Below are 19,763 nucleotides of genomic sequence, written 5' to 3'. Positions count from 1 at the left end.
GCTACTGACAGGTGGGCTGCAGGGCATGAAGAGCGGGAACCATGCCCAGGCCCGGGCAGAGACGGCCACGGGAGCAGGGGGGCAGGGAACAGATGCTGGTTCAAGCAGGACAGGACACACATCGAGTCCGAGAGGCTGTGGGCTGGAGAGGCGACGGCAGAGGTAGAAGCAGCAGGGAGGGGAGAGCAGAGGGAGCTCAGGGGTGGCTGAGCCTCGGGGATTGCTCCCAATTCCACCAGCTCAGGGGTCTGGATGGGTTGCCAAGGGAAGAAAGGGAAAAATAGGGGGGATAAACAACAGCAAAAATGGAAATGAGAGGCACCTGCTTGGCTCTTCCTAGAGCTGCCCCTGATACTCTTCCCAGGTGGCCTGTGTCCCCTCCCTGCAGAGGCCAGGCCCCAGAGGACCGAGGAGCCCTCACAGGAGCCTGGAGGGGAGAGGAAAGACTCCAGTCCTATTCTGAAGTCTAGTGACATCCCCGTCTCCTTGGCAAGGGGCAGAAAGTTCTAACCGATCCTCACTGTACATTCCAGAGCCTAACCTAAGGGGGAGGTTGGGCCCCTCATGCAGGGTAGAGTCGACATGCAAAGTGCTTCGGTCTTCAGCACTGAGAAAAGGCAAAGGTGTAACAACCCCAGGGAAGGGGTGTGTGGGCATCAAGCCCTAAACAATGGCCTGAGCCACGAGCACCACCCATGCCAGTAAGACACAAGCAGAAATGGAAGGTCGATGTTCGGGAACATGATAGTTGATCTCACTAAGTTTCCTATCATATTCAAACATGTAACTACTGGATGGATCAGTGTTAAAATCATCCAAGTCATAATCTTCTCAGCTTTCAACTCAAGCTCTAACTGGACAAGAAGTTGGGGGGCAAATAAAAGTCACAAGGAGAAAGCAAACAGCAAACGCACTTTGTCAGAAAGACACCTATGGTGGCTGGATTTTTTTTTTTTTAATATTCAAGAATGTGAACTGGCTTTTATGGACACAGTCCCTTTCCTTTTTAGTATAAGTCTGCCACCATTCTCCAAACAATCAGGCCTCTGAAGCTTGGATGGGTGCCACCTCCTAAACGGTGTGGCAGCCCCGAGAGCCCACCCATGCCACTGTCAGTGTGGATTCTTTCTAAACACTCCTTTCTGCCCAGTGATGGGTGTTCCCCGATTACTGCTGTTGTGGGACCTGCAGCTGAGAACTGGCTGGACTGGAAAGCTACCCAGTGGGTTTTGAACACTATGACTGACTGACCGCTAGTCTGTGTGCCTGGGGTGAGATGACACTTCTCTGCCTCAGATTATGCAAAGCTCTCAAGACTACGCGGCTGGGAAAAGGCTCTGTCTACTGACTGGTGACAAGGAAGTACACAAATGTGCAGGGGTGGGGGTTGTGGAGACCAGGAGGGAGAGCCGGCTGCCAGAAATCCTGTACCAGGGAAATGGGGATGGCTTCACTCCCTAGGCCGAGATGTCCGTGTCCTCTCTGTCACTCCATGTTTAGGCAAAGCAGCTTGGACCAAGCCCTCCATGTAATTAAACCTCTCTCCAGTTCTAAAGTGGGGGTTCTTGGAGGAAGGACAGAAGAGGAAACCGGTCAAGCCTAAAGCTGAGATAGTCGTGGGGATGGTGCTTGAAAATTGAAAGTGGATGAGACAGTCAACAAGTTTCAGCAGCATGTATCTGTTAACAAAATAGGCCTGGAGAAGATGAAAAAGATACAGGACATGGAGAAACAGGGAGAAAGGAACAAAGAAAGAGGTTTTCCAAAGTCTTAGTGTCACAGAATAGTATACATGCTCATTCATAAGCCAAACAGGATATTTTTGAAAAATAATGTTAGAGAAATACTTTCCAAGGCCAAAAAACATACCTATTTCTTTAATCTGTTGCTTTATTTAAATAATCTGAGGAATTCCTAAATCTCTATTCCCATCAGTTTGATTTCCAGTTTGTATCTCTAATTTTTATCATCAACTCATCTGCTTTTCTGGCTTCACCAACAGAGAAACAACAAAAAGCCTTATTTAAGGTGCAACAGCATTTCCACGTTCCCACTTCATGGACCATAGGGTGGTTGCGGTTTTTGCAATTTAAACCTTCAGTTACCCAACCTAAAGCATTTTCTTCCCCAAATCGGAAAGCAAGCCAAGGCTGTACGGCTGTAACACCATCAGTTGTTGCTTACAGGAGGGCGGGAGCTCCGCCTCACTGCCCTCTCCTTGGCACTGCTCATTTCAGTGTGAGAAATGCAAATACCCATAACTCCCCAACTCTCATTTTATGCATGAGCTTTAACCAACTCCTGTAGAGCTTAGCCATGAGGTGCTACCCACACAGTGAAACTGATATGAATATCCCTCTTTCTCATGATTTCTGCCTGAAAAATTGATAGTAACCCAGAGAACTGGTCACACAGGGCAGCAAGAGGCTCACACTGATACTGTGACTGCGTAGAAAGCCCTTTCCGTCCCCTTTAATCCACCTCCAGATTCAAACATTTCTTCAGCAACTTAATTGAAAAAGGTCTAAAAATCTACAGGTGCCAGGGACTTAATAAATGTCTGAGAAATGCTTGCCAGTCTTACTGGACACTTTATGTACATCCTTCATTTAGTACTACAGCCAACTCTATCAGCAGGCATGTTGTTATCCCATTTTAGAGATGAGGTGATTGAGGCTTAGAGGAGGTGGGAAGATCCTCCCAAAGGCCCTGTACACTGTGGCAGAGGCAGCGTACGAACCCAGTATCACCGGCTCTGGCTGCTACCCACAACCTGAAGGGACTTCTTCCCTCCGATCTATGAGCAGCAGACACAGGACACCTGAAAACTGCTTTTAGCAAAATTCCAGGGGTGCCCTCTTTGCCAGGACTCATTTCTGTGTGCCCATTACCCACCGCCAGGGAGACCCTCCCCTTTGGTGTCTCTGTCCCTCAGGTTCCTTGTTGAATATATGTATGGGCAGGGTAAGCAAGACAGATGCTCAGATCCATCTGTTAGTTATTTTCTTTAAAAGAGTAATCACTATTATACCATTTCCCTTTCTTATTGAAACAGGCTTGTTAGAACAGCATTAGTCAAGGAAGGACAGAGGCTAACCCACTGCTAAAACGCCTGTGTAAGCAAAGAAGAGTAAGACCTGAATTGTGTTTTCAAAGACACAAGTGGGTGTCTGATTATTCCCATGGGTTAAGGCTGTTGTAGTTCACCTCTGTATCCACGGGGGTCCATCATGGTATCTGGCATGTAGTATACAAGAATGTGAGAAGATACATTGCTAGAATACATTTGGAAGGATTTAATTTGCTTCCTGTCAACCACCCTTTAAATTACTAGGATAAAAATTAGAGAAAAGTGAGCCACTATTCCATCCAGCCTACCATCTTTAATTCCTTCTTACTCATTTAGTGTGAACCTCCTTTACTGCCAGGACCTGTTTTGTTTTATATTCCATGCACTGTGCACCGGACCCAGGAAAATGGGACTGATGGCATGGAATGAATACACCAACACTGCGGCCAGAAGCCATCAGACCACATCAAAGCCAAAGGAGGAGGCTGGGGAAGTTATCTGACCGGAGCTTCTGCTTTTGCATCTGTAATATGGAGGGTAATTGGTAATATGGGAAGAGATCTTATGTCACAGCATCTGAGGATAAAATAAAATCATATATGTACACCTCCACTCCACACAGTGCTTGCCTATGTAATAACAGTCCTTTGGAAACCTGTCTGAGACTTTGGGGGGGATCCTCTGGAAAAAATGCTTTTCTTATTTTGGTAACAGTGTATGAGCTTGGAGTCAGGTGCTGGGTTCAAATTCCAGTTCCACACTTAGGACCTGTGTGACTTCCGGCCTTAACCTAGCTGTCTGATAACAACAAAAAAAGAGGTCTACCTAATGAAGAAGACGGAGAAGCTAACATATATAGCACATAAAGAACCCTAAGCATATGGCACCCAGTAGAACTCCATGAATATGACTTCCTTTCCTTTTAGGTTCCTGATCTACACTCCAATGCACAACTGCCTTATAAAGAGATTCTTACTCATCAAGTATTTATACAGAAAGGCAAGCACCATTTCTGAATGCAAAAAGAAACTCTTACAAATGTCAACAGAATCCACAAGTCAGATTGTTCAGTTATGATCATTAAATCCAATGCAGATGGATAACATACTGTAAAACAAATTCTAGTATTTTAAATAAAACACAGAGATGAAATGGATGTGACAGCCCCCAATTCCCTTAGCTGAACTGGGCCATTCTGTTAGATGCACAGTGGAATGGCTATTTAGTGGAGCTTTTCAGAAACAGAACCTATACTGAATGGTGAACACTCAGATACATTTCAAAGCGTTTGAACATCTGGAACACCTTTGGTACAATTGTCTATTAGATTCACTTATCTCTGGGAGTTCTGAAATGGACAAAATCATTTCTGGGATTTGGGGCTTCATACGATTTGATCTGGGTGGATCTAGTGGAACAAAAAGAATGCCTCCTAAAAACCTGGGAACAATTTTATTAAGTTGGGGGTCACGGAAAAACTCATCTTTTTCAATACTAGCTCACTCTTGGTTAGCAATCTGAAAAGTTTTGATGGTTGACAAGACAACCCTTTCTATCTTGAATTCATCCATGGTTCAAACACATATGGCAAGCTTACATGGCCACATGGCAATCTCTGCCTGTGACACAGCCCTGAAGAAGGCACAAGGGGTCCCTCCTGGGGAGACAGATAATACATAGCTCTTCCAATTGTTCCGTTACTGCTGTGATAAATACCATACAGGAGGAGTACCAGTGAGTGCCTCAGGGCACCAGACCTAGTTCATGAGGTCAAAGGGCATCATCTCAGCAGTAACATTTGAATTTGGATGGGAAGGACAGAAAGGTTATGCAGCGCAGAGCAAACCCAAAGTGCTGACAGAAAGGCAGGGGGCAGGAGGACAGAGTTCAAAAACTTGCAGATTATCTAGTGCTGAGTGGTTATTAAGACTGTTCCAAGTGAAAAAAAAAAAGAGCAAGTGCAAAGGCCCAGGGGCAGGAAAGAGCTTGGGGGCCATACTCAAGGAACTACCAGAGACAGTAAAGCTGGGAAGAGAGAATGAAGGCTGTAAGAACACAGGCAGGCAGAGGCTGGCAGGATCCAGACCTTACAGCCATATGCCGGAAGGCACAGAGACACTGGAAGGCATTGCCAGAAGGCACAGAGACACTGGAAGGCATAGCAGAGTTTAAGAAGAGTCATGTAAGGTTTACGTTTCTATGACATCATTCCCACTGCTAAGTAATTGGAAAGGAGCAAGATGATACAGAGAGGGAGTGATTGTGGTCCAGGCAAGAGATGATGGTGGCTGAGACCAAGGCTGTCCCTCCGGGGAAACATTTGGCAGTGTCTCCAGATTATCTGTGATTGTTAGGACTTGGGGAGTGCTACTAGCATCTTGTAGGTAGAGGCCTGGGATGCTGGTAGACATCCTACAATGCACGGGACACCCTCCCTGCCACACACATATACAGAAGAATTATCCAGCCCACAGTGTTAATAGTGTTGTGGCAGAAAAACCCTGGTTTGGACCAAGGTGGTCATGGGATAGGGATGGAGAGAAGTGAACAGATTCAAGAAGTGTTAGAAGGTAAAGATCAACAGGACTGAATGGCATACTGGATGTGGGATACAGAGAAGAAGGTAGTAAGGATAACTCTCAGTTTTTCAACAATGCCAAGGAAATTTATGCTCAGAGCTTTCCTTTTCCCAGAAAGCCAAAGAAGTTTTTGCTATAGAATACTTTTGCTCTTAGAATCAGATGGGTAAGCCCAGGTGGGAAACTGAGCCTGAGATCAAAACTCTAATGTATTCAAGGCTAGCAGCAGGAAGCCTGCTGGAACCCAGATGTGGCTCCACATGCCTTTCTCGACCATGGTTACCCACCACACAAATGCTGGGAAGTCTGGGTTTGAGGGCTTTACCTGGTCTTTCTTCAAATGTTTAGGAAGGGATGTTCAGACAACGATCAGTAACATCGTAACTGTGGAGGTCACCAATGCACATTTGTCTATGTCTGTACTTGGGCCTATAACCTCTCTGGCTGAACAGCTACTTCAAGTGTGTTGGGTGGATCAGCATCACCTGGGAGCTTGTTAAAACTACAATCTCAGGTCCCACACCAGCCCAAATGGATTAGTACCTCCAGGTGCGAGACTCAGGAATCTGCAATTTAACATGCTCTCCAGGTGATTCTGATCATATGAAGGTTGGAGAAGCATTGCTCTCAGTCACATTTTAGAAAAGGAACAGTGATGCTTATGTAGGTACAGCACTAACAAGCCCCAAACACTCAGCTGGTGTCAGAATATGTGAAACCCAAGATAATTTAAATAATGTCAAGTCTTTTAGGGAACAAAGTCTAGGCCTTGAAGGGCTAGTATTGAAAATCTTCTGTTTCTTATCTACGTCAGTTTGTACCAGGGAGGTAGACACTGAGACTTATTTTTTAACAAGGGTTGTGCCTGAGAATTTCCAAGCAATATAAATCCTTCCGGGTTTTTTTTTGGGAAAAGAATAAACAATATGTAGCAGGGGTAGAGGGTCAGCCCAATGAAATAAACAAGTTCTTAAACAGCTTGCAGTAGGAGGGTTTTTTCTGGCTGATTCAGGAACAGCAAAAGCTTTTAGCAAGGGCCACTGAGGGTTAACTTTGGTGCGAGAGAAGCAAGCTTCCCTAAGGCCTCAGCTGAGGCCAGCCAGGGTGTGAGCCAGGGAGAGGAACTAGCACAGCTTTGAGGCCCGGCCATTCTTGGCTGTCCTCTAGGAGGTGCATCAAAGTCCCAAGCAAGGGCTCTGACTCCAGAAGGAAGTTTTCTGTGAGCTCGATAAAACAACATCTTGTCCCTAAACTTAATACCCTTGATTATCCTACCAGCTCACCCTACAGAGCTTCAAAACCATCCACAGTTTTGATTCAAGTATCATATTTTTGAGTCGGAGTGTTTACCCAAACACTCCAGAAAGAAAACAGAAAGGCAAGAAGAAATAATAAACTAGCTTAACAATGAATGATGTATAAACTCTGGGCGAGTGAATGGCTTATTTATAAATAAGCATCACTTAAAACTAGGCAGGAAGTCTAGATGACAGCATAAACAGGCAAAATTCGGGGACTCCTTTACCCCAAACCTGGCGCCTGCTTAAACACCAAGCCTTGCCCTGTGTTTAGGTGACTTGCTGGCTCACAGCAGTCTCTTTTACAGGCTTGTGCAGTCCTGGGTGAGCCTCTGAGCTGTAAATATTTGCCCTCCGCCCAGAGCCGGCCAGCTGCTGAGGCTGCAGCTGACAGACAGGCCGGGGGCCAAGATGGGGTGGAAGCAGGGAGGGGGCGCTTGGAAAACTTGCAGGCCTGGCGTAAGGAAGCGGGGGTTGGGAGAGGGCTGGAAGAGGCCAAGCAGATGCAGGTTCCCGGGGGCCCTGTTGGGCAAATATGGGCTCCTTTGCTGAGCCAACAGAAACAGCCCACCATACCATGGCAGCAGTATGGCTGTGTCCCTCCCAATTTGTTGAAAATGTGGACTTTGCAGTTGGCGAAACACTGTTTCTCAAGGGATGGATTTTGTCCCCTGTCCTGGAAGACACTTGACAATATCTGGGGACCTTTTTGGTTGTCACAACTTGGGGGAGAAAGTCATATTGGCATGTCGGGGGTAGAGGCCAGGGGTGATGTCGAACATCCTTTGGGTACAGGACAGCCCCCAACAACAAAGAATTATGGGACCCCAAATGGCAACACGTCCCCAGGTTGAGAACTTTGGGGAAGAACCTGATTCCTCACTCTGTTCCAAGTCACTGTTTGACTCTGGGACAAGTCTCACGACCTCTCTGAGCCTGCTTCCTACATCCCAAAGGATTAAATAGATCATGCTTATAAAGGGCTTGCCACAGTTACTGGCACATAATAAACACTTAATAAATGGTACTTGCGGTTAAGAGCTTGGGCTGGAGAGACAGGCGTGTCTGGGTTCAGAACCCAACTCCGGCCTCCTGAAACTGTGAGCCAGGCACATGACTGTCCCTCACAGGGGCCTCAGTTTCTTAATGTACTGAATGAGAAGTACTGTGTCTACCTTACTTGATTAAAAAGGAAACAACTGAGAAGTACTTAGCATTAGGCCTACAGTGAAGTAAGCCTTCACAAGTGTTGGCTGTTAAAATTACACTAACTACCAGAACAAGGGGATAGCTGGGGAGAGGGAAGGTGGGAAGTACGTTAAAGATAATTGCAGATACCACTTGTTGAGCATTGTCTTTCTACCAGGCACAGTGCCAAATCCTTTTAATATATTCTCCCCCTGAAAGCTGACAACCTATTTTATGTTTTGGGAAACTGAGGTATATGGGGATTCGGCAGCAAGGTTACCCAGCTGGTTAGTCAAAAGCCCATTTCCTGAAGTTTTAATTCCAGAGAACACACTCTGAATTATTACTTTATACTTGGTGCGGTTCCTTTAATTCTTCCTGGAATCACCAGATGGACACTACAGAGAGTGCCTGGCTATGTTTCACCCACTCTGCGCTCTGTGACATCTCTTGGGACCACACTTTCCAACTTTAGAGAGGTTAAGCAGCTTGCTCAAGGTCATTCAGCTAGCTGGCAGCAAAACCCCCGTTTGGATCCAGCTTTTACTCCCGAGGCCTCTCTTCTGGCATCCTTCTTAACTTTCTTTACACTGGCTGTGGGTTCTTTTTAGTCTTTCTGGAATTCCTGAGGATGCATGGATATAGTTCGTCCTGCGTGCCACATGTATAGGGACCATGTTTCCTAAACTTAAAACAGGTTAAGCGACTTCCCCAAGATCACCTAGCTGGTCTGAGCAGCAAAGCCTCTGGACAGAGCTCTGACTCTGAAGCCAGTCACTCTTCTCTAACCTGGCTGTGGGGTTCTTTCCGTCTTTCCAGAACCCCTGAAGCTGTATTTCACTCGGTGCGTCTGATCTGTAGGGACCACACTTTCCAAACTTAGACTGACTCAGAGTCCTGACCTGCTCCTTGTGACAACCGCTGGCAAGCAGTGTTAGAAGAGGACGGCAAGGATGCTTCTTGGAAGCTCCCAGCGTCCCAGGGCCCACAGGGGCTGGCGGGGGGGTCAGGGAGGGCGGCGGGAGCGTACCTTGCCGCCGGGAGGCGCGGCCACGCAGCGGCTGAGCGAGTCGAGGCGCGCGCTGTATTCGGTGAACTTCTTTTGGTAGCGCAGGGCGGTCATCTGCAGCTCCAGCTGCGCCGCGGCCAGCTGCGCCACCAGCGACTTCTCGCGCTTACCCGCGCGCAGCGCCTCCTTCTTGAACGCCTTGTGCAGCGCGCCCAGGCGAGCCTGCAGCGTGCCGTTTTGCGCCCGCAACGCCCGGGCGCAGCAGTGGCCTCCCGCGCGCTGCTCGCCGTGCGTCAGGGGCAGCCCGCAGCCCTCCTGGCAGCGGCCCACGGGCCGCGCGTCGCACGCGTCGCGCATGTGCGCCTCCACGTCGCGCCGCAGCAGCACCTGGCTGCAGCCCGCGTGGCGACAGCGCGCGGGCGCGAAGTCGCAGCGTTCGAGGTGCTCCGGCAGCTGCTGCAGCTTGACCACCTGGCTGCAGCCGCGCGTTGCGTGCGCACACTTGATGTCCAGCTTGAGGATGAGGCGCTTGAGCGGCAGGACGTGGTTGAGCTCCTTGGCCGACAGGCGACCGCGGCAGCGCGCCGGACAGCTGCCCTCCTGCACCACCCAGGGCAGCACGCAGCCGGCGCAGAAGACGTGGCCGCACGGCGTGGTCAGTGGGTCCTCCAGGACCTTGTGGCACAGCGCGCACTTCAGGTCCGGGTCCACGTCGCCATCGAAGCGGTCCAGCTCGAAGCCCATAGTGGCGGCCGGGGCCCGGGGTCGCCGCCGGGCGGCCGGCCGCCCCCTCCCTCCCTGCGAGGCAGCCCAGACAAGCCGGCTGCGCCGCCCGCTCGCTCGCTGGCTCTCCCCGGACTGAGCCTAATTGCTCCAGACTTCCTCGGAAAATGCCCGAGGAACAGGACTCCTCCGGCCGTATTTGCGCGAACGCGTGCGCATGCACATCCTTCCTCGACTGCCTCCCGCCCGCCCGCCCTCTGCAAAAGAGAGAACGCCGGGAGGAATAGGGGAGGCAGAGGAGAGAGGGGAGACCCAGAGGCTCGCCAAGGGGACTGGCCCGCCCAGAACGCTAGCCTGAGCCCTTCTTTCCGCGACTCCTTGACTGTCTTGCAGTTCACGCTATCGGAGACAAAACGGCAGCTGAGAAAAGCTCACTGCGTTTGTTACTGAGGCTGCTGTCGTCCCCCAGACAAGTCCTCTTGGAGCTCCTTCCGGGACAAATCGCGACTTTTTACTCCTCTCCCCCGCCCTCTTTTGGTGGCTGATTGCAGAGATTGAAAAATATCTTGGGGCCCGCTCTCTTCAGCACTTACGGTCTTTATTTATTTCGATCCAGGGAAAGTTAGAGAGCCTGCGGGACTCTCCTGCAACTACAGTTCCGACCAGAGGTTCTGCGGACTCCAGGAAGGTGTCCAGGACCCAAGTACACCTCTACCCGGGCGAACATACAGGGACGAGAGCTGCTTGCGGGCTGTCAGTCGGAGAGGCTGGTGTGCTGGCTCTGCCGTTTCCCAAGTGTCTGCACTTGAGCGTGGCACGCGTTGTCCTGGGCGCTTTTAAACCGGTCGCTTCAAAAATCATCAGGACAATGTTGCAAGAGTGTTAACTCCACGTAAAAAGTACTTTTCTTACTACAAAAGATGTAATGCTGCTTGTACAACATCAAAATCTTGAAAAAACTTCCCACGTATAGAACGTGGAGATGTTCCCCATCATCTCCCGCAATCATATGGACTGCGTTCCTTCAGTTTTTCTGTTTGCTCTGTTGTATTTCCATTTTCCAATCGGGGAAACTCAGGCTGGGATAAGACAAACAAAACAAAACAAAAAAGCTGTCCCGCAGCGCAGTGTTTATCAAATTTTAATGTGGATGTGAATTCTGATCCAGTGGGTCTGGGGCGGGGGTCTGAAAACGTCCATGTTGAAAGAGCTTCCAAGTGATGCTAGCGCTGCTGGGCTGAGGAGTTCCCCTTGATTTGAAAGTGGCCATCCATGAACCTGGACTTCCCTTCTACTCTGGGGTAGCTTCATCAGGCAGTTCATACAGTGAGCCCAGCTGGGTAGTTTTCAGCAGCACTCCTAGTGCGGACGGTAAAGTTTGGGATTCCAACCTAGGTCATCAATTCATAGCATCACGAATGGATTCGGTAATTTTTTTTTTTTTTACTCTCCCAAGGCTGTAGACATTGTTAAGAAACACACAGACAGTGTTGGTAAGAAAGAAATGAAGGTGTGGAATTTTCATTTGGAATCTGCTGCCAGTTTCTGAAAAGTGAAGTGGAAAAGCTGGATCTCTCTGCGTAGTGTGGGTTGGAGGCCTGGGAAGTGGGATTACAGCATCCATGTTGACCGACTGCTTTTACTTCTCCCCTTTATGTGGCTGCTAAAGCCCCATGACCTTCACTGTTTAAGTGCTTCACCAGAGTGAAAGGATTGCCTTGATGTCCAGACAGATTGTTTTGAACTGACCTTTAAGAAGTTGTCACTGACTAGATTTTTCAGTGCATGGCTGAGGTCGCTGGCTATAGTGTTCTCTAATCAGTGTTGGGGGCATTTATTGTCTACTTGTGGTAGAGACTTTCTTTTAATTGCTTTAATCAATTAATGCATTTCTTTGGTAGGACATAGGCTGGAACATAAGTGGCCTTTGTTCAGATAAGCATGTTCCAGAAATCCTCCCTCAGTATATTAAGTTCCTCACAGGTTCTCAGATAATGACTAAGGAACACATTCTTTCAACAAAGGTGTGTGGGCTTGTCAGTTTCACAGGGTGGGCTAGTGTCAACAGGGTGATAATCTTCAAACCAAACTGGTTTTGAGGAACAGGGAAAGCTCATCATACCCCATAAATGGGAAATCAGTGCTTATTTTGGATATACTCTTCTCTTAAGAGCTGTCACACCCCCGCACACCCCCTAGCAGACGGAGAGGTTGCTGATGAAAGGCTACATGATGATAGGCCTTGTTAGGCAAAAGGGACATCTATCTGAGCCACTCCTCATTAGCTAATTTTAATAATCAAAATTTGGGAGCTCAGGAAAAAAAAGAAACCTCTCCTAGAATGTCAAAGCTGTTGGATGGTGCATATGATTTAGGGGCTAAATTTGTCAGACAGGGGACCTGAGAACCAGAAAGGTTTAAAAAACAAAAACAAAAAGGACCCTTCAGGACATGGTTTCTCCACCTTGACTCTAAGGACCTTTTCGGTCAAACAGTTTCTATTGTGGAGCATCCTGTGCATTGGAGGTAGTTTGGCAGCTACTCTGGTTACTGCTCACCAGAGGCCACAGCCTGCACCCCTCCAGCTGTGACCAATACCACACACTGCCAGGGCCACCTGGAGGCTAAAGCGCCCTAGACTGTCAGCTACTGGTGTAGGGTAGGAACCTGTGTAAAACCTCTGAATGTAAGAGACTATTTTGGGGACTGATACTTCATCCTGGTTTTTTTGAAAGAGAAGCTACACTGAACTATTGAACTAAACAAAAGCATAAGAGTGAACCCAGGACTATGATCAGCACATTCTGGATAAAAATTGGACGCTCTGCAAAAAAGATTTTCCTAGTAACCATCATGATGCAGTAAAAAAAACCAGTCATCTGTGAAATCTATCTTTCAAACATAATTTTTGGAAAAGAACTTGTGTAAGTTCCTGATACTTCTGCAATTTGTTAATAAAGACCCCTGGCTTTTACTCCTCAATGGGACACATTTCGGGTTGCCTTATACATGCAGAATCTGTGCCCTGAATTGCAATTCTAAGACTCCAAATAAGTGCTTGTGTTTTGTTTCAGTATAGCTGACCCTTGGACAACACTGGACTTAGGGACACTGACACCCTGTGCAGTCAAAAATCCTCATATAACTTTTGAGCTCCCCCACATTTAACTACTGATAGCCCATTATTGACAGAAGCCTTACCAATAACATAAAAAGCCAATTAACATATTTCTGTATATGTATTATATACTGCACTCTTACAATAAAGTAACCTAGAGAAAAGAAAATGTTATTAAGGAAATCATAGGGAGGAAAAAGTGCATTTGCAATACTGTACTGTATTTATTTTTAAAAATCTGCATGTATAAGTGGACCTGCATGGTTGAAACTCATGCTGTTCAAGTGTCAACCGCACTTCCTCTTTTCCCGGTGAACAAGTGCAGCCTTTCATTCACAGCTGAAGTCAGGCCCTGCTAGCAGCCCACACGCCCCCCAGCCTGTGGAATGAGCTACCGAGTGCAGTGCAGTGAGAGAGGGGTGTTAAAGTTGAGGGACCACACTAGTAAACAAGGACACAAACTGTAGGAAGGTGAATGTTTGGTATGGCAGGCCACCTGAGAAAACAGCCGGGTTTTCTGATGTGGATTAGATGCTCAACGATCTCAGAAGCATCTGAATGTTTATGGACAGCTGGCCCCTGGGGACAGGTGGACCGGTCACCTCTTACTGCACCCACCTTCTCTGCCATGACTCCTTCTTTCACACTCCCATTATGCGCTTTCTAACCAAAATATGGTCCCAAGCCTAATCAAGATGCTACATTCACCACCACTGATTTTAAATGCTGTTCTTACCATACTTCCCATCAACATGGTTAATCAGAAGATGATAAGAATATCTAACACATTTTGAGCTGCCACTCGGTGCCAAGCATTCTTCATTATTCAGTAATCCTCACAGCCCATCAAGATGTGTTTGTTAGCTCCATTTCAGATGATGAAACTGAGGTTTACAAGCCTATATAAAGTATGGAAACGGAAGTCAAGAATGTAGACAGGATTCCAAAACCCTCACTCCTGACCTCTGTGAGCACTTACTGCCTCCTCCAGAACCCCAAGCTTGGGACTTATTTACAAGTGAGGAGGACGGTCACCCCACACCTCCAGCTCCCTTCAGCTCCCCTTGCCCTGTATCAACCCCAGCTTCCTCTGGGGCCTTAGGTAACTTGTGAGTTCACTACTAGAGAAAGGAAACAAATCAAGGTTTTTTTCCTTTCTGGATGGCTTCCCTAGGTTTAACTATCTGCCATCCATGAGCTGGGATAGCACCATACAGTTAGATTAATAGCATTTTTCATTTCTTTTTTAAACCAAATAGAAATACTGCCCAAGAGTAATAAAGTGTATTAGCTATCCACAAACAAGTGTGAAGCCTCTCGGTCAGAAGGCTTACCTCTTAACTTACCCAATGGCAGCCATTCTAGGGGCCTGGGAGGCTCATCTGGTCTTGGGTAAAGAGAATGGTTAATTTTTTATCTTCCTGGAGACTTCTGAAGACATGGGTATCAGTCAGGATGAACCGTCACAGTGGGGGCCTTGGACAAAAAACAGGGAGCGCTGGGAAAAGGCTTCTTACAAATTTATGCAAATGTCTGGTGCTGTGCTTGCTGAGTGAGGCCTCCTTCCCTGTCCCTCCAGAGGGCATTAGCTTCCACAGCACAGTGTACATTCCCTCGTGTCACATTCATCACTCTTGAAATGTCTTAATTCACCCACTAATCACTTACTGGGTATTACTGTATGCTAGGAGGGTGCTGTTCTGGCAAGGAGAGCCAGGGTGAACATGATGGTCAGCGCTGCCTTATCGAGCCCTCATTCCAGGGTGAGCAGAGGCAAGTAACAACAAACACCTTAGATATTAATGGGATGCAGTACGCTCTCTAAAGCTGTGCTGCTCAACGTGTGGTCAGAGGCAGGGGAATGACCTGGAGGGTCGTTGGAAATGCACACTCTCGGGCTTTACCTGGATCTACTGAGTGAGGTCGAATCTGCAGTTTAACAGTATCCCCAAGTGATCTGCATGGGCTTAAAGTTTGAGAAGCGCTGTTACAAAGGCTATACAGCAAGCTAGTGCACTGGACAGATAGGAGAGGAGCCCATTCCAGAGAGGGAGGCCTGATGGGAGGAAATGTGAGTTATTGCTTGAAGGACAACAATGAGCCAGCGAGAGTCAGCAGAGCATCATAGGCAGAAGCAACAGAAAGCGCGTGGTGGTTCAGAGGGAGTTAGACACCTTGGTTCATTTAAGTGAGACAAAGCAGGTCTAGAGCTTAAAACAGGGTGACATACGGGGAGAATATAATTAAATAAGGGTAGAAAAGTAGGCAGGAGCCTAACATCCAGGGACTGCAGGGCACACGCAGTAAGAGTTTAAAATGATTGAGAGTGCTGGATGGCACTGAAGGGCTTGGGGCCGTGGAGGGGCACAGCGCCATCAGTGAGTAGTTCCCAGCCTACAATAGAATAGAGGCATCATGTCCACTTTCTATCCCACATGTTTAACTCAGTAGAGACTTAACAAATGCCTCTCTTGCTGCTGCATGTAAGTTCCTGCTTCTAGGATCCTATTCACAGTCTGATGCTACCAGCATGAGGTACCTGTATCACAGCTAAATAGGCCTCTCTGGCTATGTGGAGTACCCGCCATCAATACTGTTCCCATAACAAAATCAGCTCTGAATTCTGATCAGCCAGCACCACAGGAGCAGCCGGATCACTGTCTTGTGAATTGGGTGGATTTGTACAGAAAAAGTGTTATGAGTGACAAAGATGATACCAAAGACTCATGACATGGTAGGCATTTGGAGCTTGTGGGAAACTTCTCTTTTATTCCAGAAATACTTAAATTCCACTCTCTTATTGAGAACACAGAAAAGTATGGAAAAGGGCACAGGGGCTTTAGAGAACTTACAGGGCCCCTAAAGTTGCCAACTGAATGAAATCACAAACAGTTCTAATACAAGAACAAACGTATCAGGCATCTTATCCAAACTTCTTTATTGGATGAGGAAATGAAAGCTCAGAGAAGCTAGATGACTTTCTAAATATATAGGATGAAACATACTGTCATTGCAGACACTCAAATACCCCTGCCACCCGGTACAGTAAAGCGAGGACTGAACTAGGTGTCAGAAGACCTATGTTACACTGTTCACGGTGACCTTGAGTAAATTATGTCATTTTATATTAATATGAATGTGTATGTATATGTATATATTTATGTAATATGTATATGTATATATGAAAGCAAACCCCAAATGCTCTTAGAACTAACACTGAGGAATTGTTTCTCACTCTTGTCCTGGGGTAGGTACCCATGGTGTCATTCAGGGCCCCAGGTTCCTTCCGTCAAATGGCTCTGCCCTACTTCACGTCCTCTCCTCAGAGGTTTCTGCTTTCAGTCAGCGAATGGAGAAAAAGAATGGAAGATTGCCCATGAAAGTCTTTGTGGACAGGCCTGGGATGGCATACATTATTTCTACCCACATTCTACCAGCTATAATTCAGTCACAGGGCCAAACTGATAGCAAGGGAGTCTGGTAAATGTGGTCTCAGGAAATAATGTTCTCAGGGAGAAAAATTAGGCTCTGTGAGCAACTAGCCAATGCACATAATGTGTGTATATGTATCTGTGCACACACACTTTACATATGGCATACAAGTGTATGTGTGCATATATACATAACATACATTCACATATACATAAACATCCCTTTATACATACAAGAGAAAAAAAGATTAAGTTTAACTGAATAAAACAGAACATGCAAATGCATGGAATACACAAGCTAGAAATTACATTCTCCCTCAGGTAAATAAATATCCATAGTTAGCAGCCCAAGGCTGATGCAGTCGCTTCCAAGTCATCAAGAACTCAGGATTCTTTTATTTTCTGCTTAACCATCAATAGGGCATGGCCTCTATGCTCACCGCATGGGCCAAGGTATCCACTACAAAGCCAACCATCCCAGGCAGAAAGATCAAAGAAAGAGAGGAAGGCCCAAAATCCCCACTGCTAACTCAGCTTGCGAAGAGCTTTCTTTCTGTTACTTGTCAGCAGTAGCCCCTATGTGCAAAGAAGAGGATTTGTGAAATATAGTTTTTTATGAGGGCACCTTGCTTCCTGGAATATTAATAGGGTTTTACCATGAGATGCCATTTCACATCCATATCAAAAAGACAGACAACAACAAGTGTTGGTAAAGATATGGAGAAATTGGAACCCTCATATATTGCTGGTGGGATTGTAAAATAGGACAGCCACTTTGGAAAGCAGTTCGGCGGTTCCCCAGAATGGTAAACATTTAGTGACCATGTGGCCCAGCAATCCCAGTTCTAGATATATACACAAGAGAACTGAAATCATATGTCCACACAAACACTTGTTCATAATGTTCAGAGCAACACTATTCATGAAAGCCAAGAAGTTGAAACAACTCGTATGTCCATGAAGTGATTAATTCTATCAACAAAATGTGGCTCATCCACGTAGCAGACAATCATTCACCATGACAAGGAATGAAGTACTGATTCATGCTATAACATGGATTGGCATTGAAAAAATTATTCTGAGTGAAAGAAGCTAAATATAAAGGCCACATATTGTATGATTCCTTTTGCACGGAATCTGTAGAGACAGAGCTTAGCACTTGTCAGAAGCTGGAGGAAGGGGGAAATGAGGAGTGACTGTTAATGGATTTGGGATTTCTTTCTGAGGTGATGAAAATATAAAATTAATCATACTGATGGCTATATAACTCTGTGAATAGATTAAAAGTCGCTGAACTGTACTCTTTAAAAGGGTAAATTTCATGGTATCTGAATTATATCTCAATAGAGCTATTATAAAAAGACAGAAATGCTAATAGGGTTCTGTTAATAAGGAAGGGAATGATGGATATTAGCACTCTTTATGTGTCTCTATACATGCATATGTTTTTTACCTAAGATTATATCTGTTAAAACTAGGGTTTATCTTCTCATTTGTGTCAAAGGCTGTATTTTTAAAAAGATATTTATTTGAATTGCATTAGAACTCTTTTTGCCTACAAGTTTCTGAAACCCAATCCGAAGTGACTCAAGCATTAAAAAATAAATAAATAAATAAGAAAAGACTGGCCACATCACTGAAAAGTTGAGCTGGTAAAAATGGCTTCAGGCACTGCCGCATCCAGGTGTTCATGTGAACACATTATCAGCCCTGTTTTTCTCTGGGTTGGCTTCCTTCTCAGGCAGGCTCTCCCCGCACAGTTAGACAGACAGCCCCTGCAGTCCAGGTCTGCATCTCATGAACTCATCAACTCCAGCAGAAAGAGTATCCTTTTCCTGATAGTTCCAATAAATGTCTAAGGCATGCCTCTTGGCCCTCCTTAGGTCATCTGTGCTTATCTGCACTAGGGAGTGGGGACAATCTGACCCAGACCACAAGAAATGAAGGTAGGCGAGGGTGTGGTTCCCCAAAGAGATGCCCAAAAGGCACAGAATGTCTGCCCACTACAGCATTATTACAGAAGTCATCACTAGTTCTAAAAGGGGAAAGAAGCATTAGCTATAAAGTATATGTAGATCCACCGTCTCGGAATAAATTTCAAAAACACCAGCCAGCCTCCTTCACCATTACCAGTTAGGCTTCACTTGAAGTGGTCATCTGTGAAGGGAAAACATATGCACAGAACAGAGCAAGGTAATGTTCTTTTTAATAAATGCATTCAAAATGACTTTTCTATTCCTTTAGCTAAATCACACAAAGGGACAGCTTCTAAAGTTAAATTAAAACATTTACAGTTTGAAAGATACCCACCACGTTGGTCAATGCTGGGTCCCCAGGACCTAGGACAGTGTTTGGCTCACAGTGGACACTGGGTAAACATGTCAATTGGCTATGTAACCTAGCCAAATATTTACTGGACCAAAACACAATTTTCAGATGTCTGTAACCTTGGTTATTCTTACAGAGAAAAAAAACAAGGACTGTGATTTGAAGAGCGAGGCTTATGATTGCCTGGAATCCCCCATCAAAAATAACATGGCTGGGTCATCACAGCTATACGGGAAGGTATATGATCATAAAAGGAAATAGTCACAAATAAAAAACAGAACTCCAGCCTTGGTTTCATTAATAAATAGGATATTTTTAATTTGGAAAATCTGTTTTTCCAGTGTTTAAGCTTCACTTTTCAGCGTTTTCTTTAAAATAAACAAGCTCTTTACCATCCTTGCAGCTCAGGCCTGTGATCTCGGAACTCGTTAATTTTAATTTTTCTCCTGGCACCTTCTTCATCACTTTCATTTACTCTGTAAAATTATGATAGTAATAATCTGTGCTTACCGAACCTATGGTAATAATCACTCATTAACTAATTTTTATATGTAGAAACCCCTGAAGACTTGACACCGGTGCTGTGTGGCGGTATTTCAGGCTGGTGGGGAAGATGCCACTCTCTGTTGTCTAGAGTGATGGCTCCCGCTCAAGTGCTGCCTGTTCCCTGGGGATGGACTATTAGCAACTGCTTCCATGTGTCTTCTTTTGCTGAATGATTTGACAAGCAGAATCCTGCAGAGTGATATCACCTCCTCTGGCCACCTAGGGCCTCAAATAACTAGCGTAGTGTTCAGGGGTTCATCAGTCAATGAGGTGCTTTTTACTATAAACCACTTTGGAACTGGCACCAACAGAGGTCTGAGCTGGCAGAAGGGAGAGCCGCAGCCCTCAAACTGATGACTTCCAGAGGGTCTGCCCGCCTCCCCCCACCCCGCAGTAATGGAAACTCACAATAGCTCTCATTTAAATGCCATTCGATTGTATTAAAAAAGAAACTTGTTCACTGTTTTTCTTTT

At 46.2% G+C, this 19,763-nt stretch overlaps 1 protein-coding gene across 1 annotated transcript in view; it reads right to left on the bottom strand.

Annotated features, from left to right (window-relative positions):
- Window positions 1-10,024, bottom strand: part of PDZRN3 (PDZ domain containing ring finger 3) — a 219,792-nt gene extending 209,768 nt beyond the window's left edge. Inside the window, exon 1 of the mRNA XM_036878020.2 lies at window positions 9,166-10,024. Coding sequence (XP_036733915.2) covers window positions 9,166-9,888 — 723 coding nt within the window. The 5' untranslated portion in view covers window positions 9,889-10,024. The remainder of the gene's footprint in view (window positions 1-9,165) is intronic.
- Window positions 10,025-19,763: the final 9,739 nt, after the last annotated feature.

Source organism: Manis pentadactyla, chromosome 1 (genome assembly GCF_030020395.1).
Source record: "Manis pentadactyla isolate mManPen7 chromosome 1, mManPen7.hap1, whole genome shotgun sequence".
NCBI lineage: Eukaryota > Metazoa > Chordata > Mammalia > Pholidota > Manidae > Manis > Manis pentadactyla.
Note: the sequence above shows the minus strand (reverse complement) of the source record. Positions and strands in the feature narration are given on the sequence as shown.